This window comes from Mustela putorius, unplaced genomic scaffold (assembly GCF_011764305.1).
Source record: "Mustela putorius furo isolate JIRA1106 unplaced genomic scaffold, ASM1176430v1.1 tig00000139_pilon_pilon_pilon, whole genome shotgun sequence".
Taxonomy (NCBI): Eukaryota; Metazoa; Chordata; class Mammalia; order Carnivora; family Mustelidae; genus Mustela; species Mustela putorius.
Genome location: NW_025421293.1, coordinates 7,472,758 through 7,486,362, shown reverse-complemented (window position 1 = coordinate 7,486,362; position 13,605 = coordinate 7,472,758). Strand labels below are relative to the sequence as shown.

At 55.6% G+C, this 13,605-nt stretch overlaps 1 protein-coding gene across 6 annotated transcripts in view; it reads right to left on the bottom strand.

The window, feature by feature from the left end:
* Positions 1-9,443: 9,443 nt before the first annotated feature.
* Positions 9,444-13,605, bottom strand: part of MYL10 (myosin light chain 10) — an 81,448-nt gene continuing 77,286 nt past the window's right edge. For all 6 annotated transcript variants that reach the window (XM_045075019.1, XM_045075018.1, XM_045075017.1 and 3 more), the window contains 5 exons: positions 13,355-13,430; positions 12,418-12,522; positions 11,477-11,555; positions 9,972-10,020; positions 9,444-9,709 (listed from right to left, as the gene is read on the bottom strand). In XM_045075019.1, the coding sequence (XP_044930954.1) occupies positions 9,611-9,709; positions 9,972-10,020; positions 11,477-11,555; positions 12,418-12,522; positions 13,355-13,430 (408 nt within the window). In that variant the 3' untranslated portion in view covers positions 9,444-9,610. The remainder of the gene's footprint in view (positions 9,710-9,971; positions 10,021-11,476; positions 11,556-12,417; positions 12,523-13,354; positions 13,431-13,605) is intronic.

The following is a 13,605-nucleotide window of genomic DNA, read 5'->3' as shown; positions in this document are numbered from 1 at the left end:
TTTATTTGGGTGTGCACAAGCCGGCCCAGGCCTCCAGCTTTTACAGCAGGCTCCTCCTGTCTGCCAGCAAAAGCTTGACGGGGCTTGGGGGTGGGGCAGGAAGGAGAACCAGTAATTACCGAACTGATGAGGGCATTTCTGGGATGGGTACTGCGCTGAGCGGGAGGCCCACAGGGAACGAGCCCAGGCTGGATCGGGATGGTTGTTCCCGGGCCCTGAGCATCGTGGCTCCATCCTTGGTCATTCCACCCCGCAACCATAGCCCCTGGGAAGCTTGCTACTGTCACTGGGGGGCCAGACGGCACAGACAAGGCCCTCCCCACTGGAGGTGTCTGGAGGCCGAGAGCGGAGTCCTCGGCTAATCCAGCGCTCTGATGGGCACAGTGAGGGAGGCAAGGAAAGGGTGAGGGGGTTCTAGAGCCGGAAGTGGTGGGAGATACAAAGTAAGCCCATCTGCAGACCCAGAAACCGGGGATCATGGAGCAGATCACATGACGGATGGTGGCAGGCAGGAGGTACCCCCCAAAGAGATACCCCACTGAACGTCTAGCTGAGCCGCCCACCTTGAACCAAGGGTTTCAGCCCCTGACTGGGAGTCTTACCTGTGCCCGTCCAAAGTGCCTCTACCTGCTGCCTCATTGGCCTCATGGACCGATGGAGGAAGACTGCCTGGTTCAAATCCCAGCCCTGCCACTTACAGGCTGTGCAGCTCGGGGGCAGTGTCTTGCCCTCTCTGGCCCCGACTTTTCTCATCTGTGAAATAGATACAGTGGTAAGCTCTACTTCCCACGGTCATTGGGAGAGTTATACGTATGAGCGCCTAGAAAGTGTACCGTGTGGGGAACACGCACGCTCAGAATATGCTGCCGTCTTTAACAGGAAAGCAAGATTTGAAGAACTTAAAAACCTTGCCTTGCCCTTCATCCAGAAATCTGGCAGCCAGGACTCATACTCAAGTCTTGTTTGCCTCTAGATTACATTTTTTTTTTTTAAGATTTTATTTATTTATTTGACAGAGAGAAATCACAAGTAGATGGAGAGGCAGGCAGAGAGAGAGAGGGAAGCAGGCTCTCCGCTGAGCAGAGAGCCTGATGCGGGACTCAATTCCAGGACTCTGAGATCATGACCTGAGCCGAAGGCAGCGGCTTAACCCACTGAGCCACCCAGGCGCCCCACTAGATTACATTTTTAACCTCGTGCTGGTGGCCCCGGGGAAGCTGGAACGGGGCATGACTGCTCAGCTGTCGGTAGATGGCGCTGTGGAGCTATAAGGACCCACCTTCGAGCCTAAGGCGGACGTTGTTCTCTTATCAGGTCCAGCACGGCAGACTGGGGTCCCCCCAACTGGGGTCCTCCCAGGCCCCGGGCCATACCCTAGACGAGGTGCTGCTCTAGAAAGGAGGTACCGCTCACCCTGTTTCTCTGATGAGGATTACAAGGACCCAGAGACATTAAGCCACTGGCCCGAGGTCACACAGCAATAAGGCACTGGGGATCCCGCACCCCAAATGCATCCCCTGAGATCTCCAGCCCCGCCCTCACGGGCCCCGAGAGGCCACAGTTACTCTCTGGAACTTGATGGGAACCAGGCATCCCCTTTCTGCCCCCACCATGGCTGGACATTCCAACAAAGCTGAAGCCGCCAGCTTTGAAGTCAGAGCTAAGCCCCAGATTAGGGTGGCTCCAGGCTGGCCTGTCCCTCCCAGCCCCGTCGCCAGGCCCACGCCCACAGTTCCCCCCAGTCCAGTGTCGTCTTGGCACAGAAAGATCTGGGGCCCAGAGAGGGAAAGCGTTGCTTCAGCCCCTCTCCTGAAGCCCTCTCCTTGCTAAGGAGTCCCAGCCCCCTCCCCCTGACATGCCAGAGGTCTCACAGCCCCCTACCAGCACCCAAGAGGTCTCGTGCTAACATGTTGTCCCCCTTTCCGGCCCCATGGACACACAGGCATTAGCACCTATCACCCCAATGATGCAACTTGGACAGGAGAGTGATTCTGAATATATTCAGGGGTGTGGGGCAGACGGAAGGGGTATGACTATGGAAGGTCTGGAGCTGGAAAGGGCTACCCCTCTCTGGACCTAGCTTCATTGTCTTCATTGTCTGTCCACGTGGCACTTTGCACCTCCGTGACCCTGGCGCATTCTTCCAGCTCAGCCTGTCACCAGCTCTGTGATTCTAGTTGGGTCATACCCCCACGGAAGCCAGGCAGCTGTGTTTGGGGGGGACACCCCCAGAATGCCAGGCAGCAGGTTAGGGGCTTTATGTACCCCTATCTTTCTGTCCTGAGGAGCAACTGGGCTTCTAAAAGCCAGCCAGCCCCATCCCTGCCGTGTGGTCGCCAATGGTCCCAACAGAACCACAACAGAAGACCTGGTGTCCCATCAACTCCCCCTCACTGAACAGGCGCCAGTTGAGCTGCGAGCTTTGCTAAGCTGGGAGAGGCTGGGGCGGAGGGGGCAGGTAGGAGAGAGACAGATGCCAAGTGCCCCAGAACGCCGTATCAGTGGGACCGAGCTGGCACATGAATCACCCAGGGAGTCTGGCTTCAAGACAGTGAACTCGGAGCTCCCGTGCATGCCCAGCAACAAACTCCCATGTGGCTGAGCGCCCATCTGTCTGTCTGTCTGTCTGTCAGCAAGCAGCCACACTCCCTCAGCCCCACCCTACTGGATGGAGCCTCTTCTGTTCAAGGGGATTTTGAACTCAAGACCAAAAGCTAATGCTTTTAGCACTGGGCTTCGAGAACACATGTTCCAGAGAGTTCCAGACTATTCGCTTTCCAAAGAGTCTCTCACAGTCTCCTCTAGAACCCACCTCTTCCCCCCAAACCTCAGTGATTCCCACCCCACATTTATTATTTCTGCTCTTAGGTATTGTCTACCTTAGTTGTGTTCCTTACATTGACTCACGGATATACATTCCTTCTGAAGAAAGCACTTCTAAAAAACCTTGCTACCAAACGTGAAAAGCTAGTTCCACACGCCATCAACAGGAGATGACCACAGAAACAGAGAGGGTGTTGCTCGAGTCCAGCTGGGTGCTGGGTCTGAAGGAAGGCCCCTGACCTAGGGTCTGCTTCCTGCTGGTTAAGAAGGGCGCGGGCTGGTCGGAGCCTCGCCAACATCCAACAGAGCCTCTCTGCGTGATGTCATCAGGAGTGGACTTCTCCAGAAGACTCTCTTGTTCTATTTTCTACCTGGAAGCCTGTCATCATCCACTTTGTCTGCATTCTTCAGGTTATCACCTCCTCCAGGAAGCCTTCCAGGCTGGATTGGGCTCCTCCTCTGCGCTTTCTCAGCTCCATGGGCCTTTTCTGACTTTGCACTTGTCACTTTGGATTATTAAATTACACTTGTGCTCATGTCGTTCCCAATGACACGGAGGTGTCCCACCTCCTAGGACACAGCTTTACCAGGGCCTACACGGGTAGCCTACAGCCTCTCCACCCGCCCCTTGCCCATCTACCCCTCTATCGCCTTGAGTCCTTCTTGTCTCATGATGTCATTTCCGGCATCTGCCTTCCCCTGGACGTGGGCTCAGCAGGGGTCCAGATGAGATCTGTCTGTCCACCACTGGATCCCAAAGCCTGGCCTGCGTGAAGCAAGGAGCTATCCCGTGAGGTTAACACTGCCACGAGCTTCATTTTCTAAATAGGGAAACTGAGTCACAGCAAGGTTAATGACCTTGCCCAGAAGTGACAAAGCCGGAGGCAAACTCAGAGATCCAGGCTGTGGAGCCAGCCAAAGTCACCAGGGCCTTCGGCCTGAGCAGGGTTCTTTGTCAGGTGAGACTTGAAAGTTTTATGTGTGAGACACACAGACACTAACACTTGGGCGTCCCCAGAGGCCCAGCCTAACCCTCAGCCAGACTGAAGGACAGCCCGACTGCGCACATTGTGGGCTCTCCCCGCCCCCACCCCCACCCCAGCCACTTCCTGGCTGTGAAAAAGGTCCAAAGTCACCCCCAGGGTTGCCACGGAAATGGCCAGTGGAGCCCAGCAGGGTCCCTCCAGCAGCCAGGGGCCAGCCGGAGGCCCCCCCCTCCCGTGGTCAGCAGAGGCTCCCGGGAGATTCCCCGCCCAGCCGGCTCCAAGCCCCTGGGGTCCGTCCTGGAAAGACCTTCAAAGGACTTGGCCATTCTTGAGCGAGTGCCAGGAGGGAATCTGCTCTCAGAGTCAACTGAGCCAGCCGCACGGGTGGAAGGAATTTGCCGTTTCTCTTAACAGCGACCCCCTCGTGATTTTACGGGGGCCACTGTCCGAAGGCCCCGGGCTGACGGATCACAGTGGAAAATCAGATGCCGAGATCCAGGCGGCTCCCAGGGCTAATTACCCTCAATGAGACCCAGCTGGCTGGGGGAGCCAGAGTGGGGCCAGCATCTCCCCCACTGCCCCCTGCACCCAGCTCCCTGGGGACGTGAAGCCTTACCACGGCTGTGCTGTGCTTGGGTTTGCTTCCTGTCACCTGCTGGGCTTGGGTTGGGGCCACCAAGAATCCCTGGACAGCCAATCTGGCCAGCTCTCGAGATGGGTCACCTTCCGTGCAACACAGCTAGCTGGACCCAGGGATGCCCATGGCCTCAGGGTTCTCTGCTGCCCTGGGGGCTAGAGTTCCTGAGACTCCAGGGACCATGGGATCCCATTCTGTTTGGGGGGGAGACTAAGTCACAGACAGATAGGGCAGGCCCCATGCAGCCCTGGGGATGGATCTGGGAATGCTGCGGACCCTGGCTGTGACTTGTGGCCCATAGTGTCTTCTAGAAGGCCCAGAGCCCACAGCACTGACCACAGAAGCTGCCTCCGAAGGCCTCATGCAGTCTGGGTCAGCTCTCCAGGCCTGCTGGAGCTTGTTAAATGTTTCCCTAGAGTCTTTCCAGCGCCAGGTCCTGTGCAGGGTGCTAGGGGTGCAGGGAGGGAGAGAATCTACCCTGATCCCAGACTTAAAGCCCTATGGGAAAGGAAAACCCCACTTACTTGTCCCCAGCAAAAGTGCTGGGTGCCATGATGAGGCGCTGGAGGGGGTGTGGCGCATTCCAGGCAACAGGAACAGGAGATGAGAGGCAGGACTGAGAAGAGAAAGCTGAGTGGGGCCAGTGGGCAGAGGAGGGGGTGGTACCAGGCGGGAGAATGTGCCAGGCAGCAGGAGAAGCATATGCAAAGGCCCTGTGGCAGGAAGAAGTGTCTGGCACCAAGGGGCCCAATGAGGAGCATTTGCAGCTGGAGCCCAGAGCCAAGAGGATAGAGGTACAGGGCGAGGTTAGGGAGGCCCCAAGCAGTTCTTGTACCTTAAAAAGCGATCCGAGATACAACTCAGGAGACATGATGAGTCCATCAACACTCACGCACACTGCTCCCGATTTCTCTCTGGCTTTCAGGAAACTCAACCCCCAACCCAGCTTCCTGGAGTAGAGGAAGATCCAGTGGGACCCGTCTGGTGGTCCTGTGGGGCCATGCCAAGTGTTCCTCAAGAACTGGATGGAAAGTCTAAGAAACTAAAGGCCGCTGGTTGTGGGCTTGGGTCAGGGGCAGTCAAATCACCAATGAACCTCAGTGGAAGGAGAGGGGCCATGAGCCACCTAAGCTGTGGAGACGCCGAGAGAGGCAGACACCGGAGCCCATTCACTCCCATGCCCGTGGGGCCAGAGCCCACTGAGGACAGAGCTGGGTGTTCCTGGTGTTACCGATCCTCTCTGGGCTGTGGAAGAGAGTGGGTGTAAGTGGTTGGATGTCTGAGGGACAGGGGAGTGAATGGGCCCCCAGGGTCTTCTCCTGAGCTGCATGGAGCCCCTCTGGCCTTCCCAGCTGGCTGTCCCATGTCCTCGTGGGGCTGGGCCACTGCAGGGCGGGCAGAACTCGGTGTCATGGAGCTGGGCCTCCCGGAGCTGTGAGGCGGGCCAGCAGGTGCCCATGGTGTCTGTTCCCTCCAGCTTGGCTCTGGCCTGGTTCCCCAGGGCATAAACAGGTCTGACGAGTTCCTCAGCAGCAGAGCTCTTGATTTCCAGGAAAGCCAAAGTCTTAGAGAGCAGAAGGAGCAAGGCCTGGGCAGAGAGAGAGAGGGCTCTTTTGGAGTACTGCTCCTCCTCGGCCTTGGGCTTTCCCCAGCCCCTGCTCGCAGACCTTGCCCTTGTGCCGGGGAGCTCCGGGCTGATGGGCACACCTCTCTCCCCACCTCCCCCAGAGGCAACAAGGAGCTTAGGAGGGTGAGGGACAAGGAAAGGAACCTTCTGGTTGTGGCCCTAAACTTCGTCCCTAAACTCCGTCCCTAGCCACACAACCCTGCTGCATCGGCTGGTATGTGGGATAGAGCTTGTGGGTGTACAGCGGGGCTGCCTGGGTCCCCGTCCCAGCTCCACCAAGTGACCTTGGGCAAGCTCCGTGCCTCCCTTTCCTGTCCTGCACTCACAGGGCTGAGATGTCTAAGAGCATGTGCAGACCTCAGCCTGGGGTCCGGCCCTTCAGATCCCACATTGTTGGCATTTTTCACACCATAGACAACAACAACTCCATAACCCTCAAGATGTCCTAATGTCCTAAATGCAGAAGCTGAAACTATGAAACTCTTGGAAGAAAGAATGAACATTAAACAACCCTATCAGGGGTGCCTGGGTGGCTCAGTGGGTTAAAGCTTCTGCCTTCGGCTCAGGTCAGGATCCCGGGGTCCTGGGATCGAGCCCCATGTCGGGCTCTCTGCTCAGCAGGGAGCCTGCTTCCTCCTCCTCTCTCTCTGCCTGCCTCTCTGCCTACTTGTGATCTCTATCTGTCAAATAAATAAATAAAATCTTAAAAAAATATATCAAGGAAGTGAAAAGACAACCCACAGAACAGGAGAACATTTTTTTGCAAATCATGTATTTAAAGAGCCTAGTATCAAAATATATAAAGAACTCTTACAGCTCAGCAACAAAAAAGATAAATAACCCAATTTAAAAATGAGCCAAGAAGCTGAAAAGACATTTAAAAAAAAAGAAAGAGATAAAAATGGTCAATAAGAACATGATAAGATGCTCAGCTTCATCAATCGTTAGAGAAATGCGAATCAAAAACAAAATGAGATGCAACTTTACACCCACTAAGAGGGCTATTTTTTAAAAAAAAAATAAATAAATAAAAATAAAAACAAAAACAGTGGGGCACCTGGCTAGCTCTGTTGGTGGAGTATGCCACTCTTGATCTTGGGTTGTGAGTTCAAGTCCCACATCGGATGTAGAGCTTACTTAAAAAAAAATTTAAAAATATAAAAAAGGAAAAAACCAAAAATAACAGTGCTGGTGAGGATGTGAAGAAAGTAGAAGAACCTCGAACATTACCACTGGGCATATAAAATGGGGCTGTCCCTTTGAAAAAGTGCTTTGAAAAGCAGTTTAGCAATTCCCAGAAAAGTGAAATATAGAATTACTATATGACCCATCAATTTCATCCTTAGAAGAGAATCAAAAAACATGTTCACGCAAAAACTTGCACAAGAATGTTCACAGCAGTGTTACTCATAATAGCCCCAAAGCGGGAATGTCCTTATTATCTATCAAGAGCTGAGTGCATCAACAAAACATGGTCTAGCCATACAACGAAATGTTATCCAGCTATAAAGAGGAAAAGTACCACAACACAGACGAACCATGGAAACGTTATTTGAAGAAGCCAGACACAAAAGGCCATATACTATATGACTCCATTTATATGAAATGTCTAGAATAGGCAGATCCATAGAAAAAGAAAGTAGATTGGGGGTTGCTGGGGATTGAGTACAGAAAGGGGTGAGGAGTGACTGCTAACGGATTTCTTTATTCTTTTTTTTTTTAAGATTTTATTTATTTGTCAGAGAGAGAGAGAGACAGAGACAGAGAGACAGAGAGAAAGCAGGCAGAGGCAGAGAGAGAAGCAGGCTCCCCATTGAGCAAGAGCCCGATGTGGGACTCGATCTTAGGACCCTGGGATCATGACCCGAGCCAAAGACAGCGGCTTAACCAACTAACAGGTTTCTTTTGAGGGGTGATGAAAATGTCCTGGATACAGACAGTGGAGATAGCCACCCAGATTTGGGAGGATACTAAAAGCCACTGAACTATATACTTTAAAAGGATAGGTTTTATGGCACATGAATTATATCTTAATAAAAAAGTTATTTTTAAGCATGCTATCATTTAAAAAAGTTACAGAAAGAAGTATGCTGTCTTTTGTGTATGTCTCTCTCTCTCTCTCTCTCTCTCTTTATTTAAGATTTTATTTTTAAGGAAGCTCTCCCCGCAGCGTGGGGCTGGAACTCAGAAGCCTGAGATCAAGAGTCGCACACTCTACCGACTGAGCCAGCCAGGAGCCCACTGTGTGTGTGTGTGTGTGTGTGTGTGTGTGCGTGTGTGTGTTGTGTGTGTTTGTGTGTCCGTGATTGTTAACTTTCCATTAAGGATGGGTAGGATTTTTAAAAAAATAATTCTCCATGAAGTCTTTTTTTTTTTTTTTTTAAGATTTTATTTATTTATTTTTGAGAGCCATAGGGGAGCAAGGGGAGGGACAGAGAGAGAGGGAGAGGCAGACTCCCCACTGAGCAGGGAGCCCAACATGGGGCTCGATCCCAGGACGCTGGGACCATGACCCGAGCCAAAGGCAGAGGCTTAACCCACTGAGCCACCGAGGTGCCCCAGTATTTTATTTTTAAAATAAATAAATAACAAACAAACAAATAAATAAATAATAAATGATGCAGGATTTTTTTAGAAGTATATTTGGGACATGAGATCTTTGTCAAAAATCTATTCCCAATACTGGGTTTTGCCTTTTCACCTTCTTCCAATATGTCTTCTGCTGGGGGCAAGTGTTTACTCTTGGTGAAGTCCAACATACGCCCTTTCATTTTGTGGTTGGTGCTACACGGGTCCTGTTGAAGGAGTCCCCACCTGCTCCTTGAGCATCCCTTGAATCTGCCCCCTCATCTCCACCTTCTTGCCTTCTGCCCAGCTCCCAGATGCCGGGTCTCCCGGGCTCTGCTCTGACCACCCCCCTCCACCCCCAGGCGGGTTGGGTTGTGAGTTCAAGTCCCACATTGGATGTAGAGCTTACTTTAAAAATATATATAAAAAAGAAAGAAAAACACAAAAATAACAGTGCTGATGAGGACGTGAAGAAAGTAGAAGAACCTCGAACCCCACATCTTGTCCTGCTCACTGCACGACCTTATGGCCCAGGGACAGGGTTGGCTCCTCTGTGTGTCCCCCTCCCAGACCGGCACCGGGTTTGCACGCCCCAGGTGCTCAGTAAAAGCTTCCTAAATGAAGGCATGTCCTGTGGTCCAGCTGGGGATCATTAAAACTGTCAATTAGTTCTAAACACCAGCTCATCAGGAACATTTGAGCAAAGCCGGGGAAATAAAAAAAAAAAAAGTTTTGGAAAAACCAACAACGCAGGAATGTTTCGCTTTCTCCCCAACCGGAGCATTAATCACGAAAACGCAGGCCTTGTTAGCATTCTTTATTCTTGCTTTGCCCCTGAGCCAGGGACAGGGGGAGACGCTCCTTTGCACATGTTGGCTGCAGGGGGCTCACCGGGGGTCGCCCCCAAAACACCACGGGATTTTGCTACCTCCGAATGTTGGGGGGGGCGGGGAGGGGGTCCCTGGCCTGCTAGTCCTTCTCCTCTCCATGCGTGATGACGTAACACAGGTTCTGGTAATCCAGGTTACCGCACGCATCTGGCGGGAAAGCCGCAAACATCTGCTTGACCTGGGGAAGGAGGAGGGAGTCAGCCTGGACTCGGGTCGAAAGGGGGCCGGAGCAGGAGGCCACCCGAGGGTGTCAGGCAGAATGCGGCTCCCCTCTCTGCAGGTCGAGGTGGGGATGGCCAGGGGCCTGCAGCCAGCCTCACTCACCTCTGTCCTCCCCCGAGGAGTCACCGTCTAAAGAAGAGGGGCCATCTCCCCGGAAGGGGGCTTCCTGCCCTTGCCCAGGAAGATTCTAGGCTGTGCCCTGGGAAGCCCGCACTCACCTCGTCCTCACTGAACCGGTCGGCCTGGGTCATGAGCTTCTCTTTGATGCTGCTCGGAGGGGAAAGGAAAGGTCAGGTTGAGGGGAAGGGCGACCCCGGGGTGCACATGCGGATCCCGGGGGTGGTGAGAGCGGACAGGGGGTGGAGAGGCATCGTGCCCCAGGAGGACGCCGGCCAGACGACTGTGTGGCCTCAGGTGGACCCTTCAGTCTCTTCTAGGGACGCTGCTAGTTCGGCCAGGGAGCGACTCGCACTGGCACTTCCCCGTGCCTCCAAGAATACAAGGGCTGGCCCTCCGCCGAGGCAGGAGACAGCCTTGCCCAGGTCTTCTCTGCTCCTCATAGCCCTGGGAAGTGAGTGCTATGAGCCCCTTGTATAGAGGGAACAACCAAGGTGCCAAAAGGTCAGGACTGGCAGTAATAGGATAGGGTCTGAGCGGCCCCAGGGCCTAGGGGAGCAGCAGGAGGTGAAGCCCCACAGGACTGATGCCCTAGGAGCTTGGAGGGCCCCCTCCGGGCCCCTCGAGCAGGGCACAGCGGGCGGAAAAGGGATCAGAGGGCTGAGCCAGGCCTGAGCGCGCCGCAGGGGCCAGCCCGCTAAGGACCGACTCACATTTCCCATTATTTATGTTATGGTGGGACAGTCACAGTTTCCAACTCTCCAGGCTGGGGACTGTTCCCAGACTCCCTTTCAGCCGGAGCCTCCTCGGTGGCCTGCCTGGAAGGCGGCCACCTCTTCCAGGTCCGATAGCCCCGGGGGTGGGGCTGTCGGTTTCCAAACTGGGTGCCAGAAGTGTTCCTGGCCCAGCCCTGGTGGGAGAGAAGGTGAATGCCGGGACAGAGGCTGCCCTCAGTGCCTCGCGGGGGTTCCCAAGACGGGTGTGGGAACCGTGGATCCCGAGGGAGGGGCGAAGGAGAGGGCCCCAGCCCGCAGGAGCCCTGAACAACCCCTCACTTAGCCCTGGGCATAATGTGGCTCACAACTTGGGGGTGGGGCATTGGGGCCCCCACCTCCACATGCCAGCCCAGTGGCCCCCAGTGCAGACACGCAGCCCAGGGCCTGTCGCAGGACCTACCCCACACAGACCCTCTCTGTGCTCAGCGTCCCCCACCCGACCTCCAGCCGCCCCCTCACCAGCCCCGCAAACGCCAAGCCCTGTTCCTTCATAGTTGTGTTGTGGCATCTAGAATGTTCCCTGCCCCAGCCTAAGTAGCCCTTTGTTTCCCTTCAAGGCCCACCTCTACCACTGGGAAAATCTCCCCTGGTGACCCCACATGCCCCATACCACACAGAAATGGGGGGCACCAGGTCCCAGAGAGGGGAAGAGACACCGAGTGGTGGCTAAGCTGGGCAGGGCAGTGCCCTCCTGGCTCCTGGCCAGACACTGCCCAAGCTGGCTAAGTGCTGGGAGACTGGGCGGCAACCGACCCTGACCTCACCCAGCTCACTGACCACCTGAACCTTTGGGAAGAGAAAAACCAAAACAAAGGGCAGAGGGGACTTACAAATCAGCCTTGACGAAACCTTTCCCTTCAGTGTCAAACACCTTGAAGGCATGGAGGATGGTCTCCTCGGGGTCCGTACCTAGAAACAGCACATACAGGCAGGGAGAAAGCCAGGGTGAAGAGGACAGGCCAGGGCGAGGAGTTGAGGGGGCCTGGGGGGGCTTCTTCAGTTGGAGCAAGAGAAGGGAGATTTCTGAGAAGGAATAGGAGTAATGACCAAGGGTGCTGCGTGTACTTATGAGCAGCCTGTGCAACTGTACATGGAGACCCCACTGAGCACTTATTATGGGCTTAACCCTCCTGATGATTGGCCTGATTTTATAGACAAACTAAAGCTCAGAGGTCATGATTAGTGAGGTGGGGTTGGCATGGGGGCATCGCTGGGGCTCTCTCATCACCCAAGACGTGCATGAGAACTGGCAGGCCAAAAAGACAGTGCTGTACTTGGGGGCTGAAGACTGGGCTCGGGCAGGGCCTGGAGATCAGAGGGAAGGCATTGGGAAGGGTGTCGGTGGGGAGGAGTGTCACCTCCCAGAGGGCCTCCTCCCTCTGTCCAGGGAAGCCTCGAGCCCAGGAAAACTCTACTAAGGGTCAGAGGGTGACTCCCCAGGGCCCAGAGAGAAAGGGACAGAGCTGCCTGGACCGCTGCCCTGACCCCACATCCTAGCCCAGGAGCTGCCGTGGTTAGAACTGGGAGTCATGGTTGGGGGTCTATCCTTGCTGAGCCCCTCGAGCTCCTGCTGAGCCCCTCGAGGGGAGGGGAGGGTCTTCACACAAATTGTCTCCTCCCAGCCCCGGAAGTTCTCCTTCTGCTCTGGCCTAGAGGTGGAAACTGGGGTAGGGCTCAGGGGGCTGGCAGCTGGGGCTGCCCTATGCTCCCAGCGGTCTGCACACGGAGCCCGACCGCCCTCCCGCCCCGGGCGACGTGGGGTCTCTCTCACCCTTCAGCTTCTCCCCAAACATGGTCAGGAAGACGGTGAAGTTGATGGGTCCAGGCGCCTCCTTCACCATGGCTTCCAGCTCCTCATTCTTCACATTGATGCGGCCTGGGGCGGGGGAGGGGGACACCCACAGGAGCACAGTGAGGGACAGAGGGGACCCTGCCCGCAGGCAGTCCAGGAGAACAGCGCTCAGGACCAGGGTCTCCCAGTTCTATCGTCCCCGCCCCGCCGCCCCGACCCCGCCTCAGCCCTCAGGCCCTGCCCACCTGCTGGGGGGACCTTAAGAGGGGGTCACATTTGGCCACAGCACTGGGCTGCTCCCAGCCTCACTGCCCAACCCCCCGCCCCCGCTAACACCTCGGCCTCCGTGGAAAGAAGAGCGAGTTGGTGATTATCTCCATTTCACGGAGGAGAAAACTGAGGCCCAAAGAAGCTAAAATGGAAGTGCGTAGGGGCCAGAAGACCGGGAGCTCGGAGCTCATATGCCATAGGAGGAGATCACCTGGGGGTTCCTCATGGTCCCACGGGACAATCACATCTCCGAGAGCTCAAAGCGTAGCTCAGGCACGACTCGGTTATGCCCCCTTCCCGTGAGCTGAACCCCCACCCATTCATGCCTTAAGGCCTCTCCCTGGGCTTCCCCTGGCAGCTGAAACCTGGTCACCTTGAACCCAGACACCTCCCCCAGCATCGCCCACTGCTTTCTTGGTCCCCTTCCCCACCCCGGGCCCCCAGGCCAGGCCATTCGTGCACCTGCTGCCGTCTCTGTGTCCTTGGCCCAAACCATACCTTCCAGGCACAGGCCACCCACCGCACCCAAGCCCCTCATACCGCTGCAACTGCTGCCCTGGCCTGTCCCCAGGTACCCACTCCTTCCAGAAGGCCCGGGCTCGGTTCTGCCCCGAGTCCCGAGCCCCCCCAGCTGCTGGTCACCCACCCAAGGCGGCAAAGGTGTCCCTCAGGTCCTCCTTGTCAATGAAGCCATCCCGGTTCTGGTCCATGATGGTGAAGGCCTGGTGGAGACAGGGGTACTGAGCCACTTGCCCAAGCCCGTGCCCTCCCCCCTCCAAGGGGCTGTCGTCCTGCACACCGCTGCCTGGGGAACCTCCGGCCAGCGGGTTTCCTGGCTCACACGGCACCAGCACAACAGTGTTAGCAGACCCATTCCGTTCCCACTGCACGCCAACA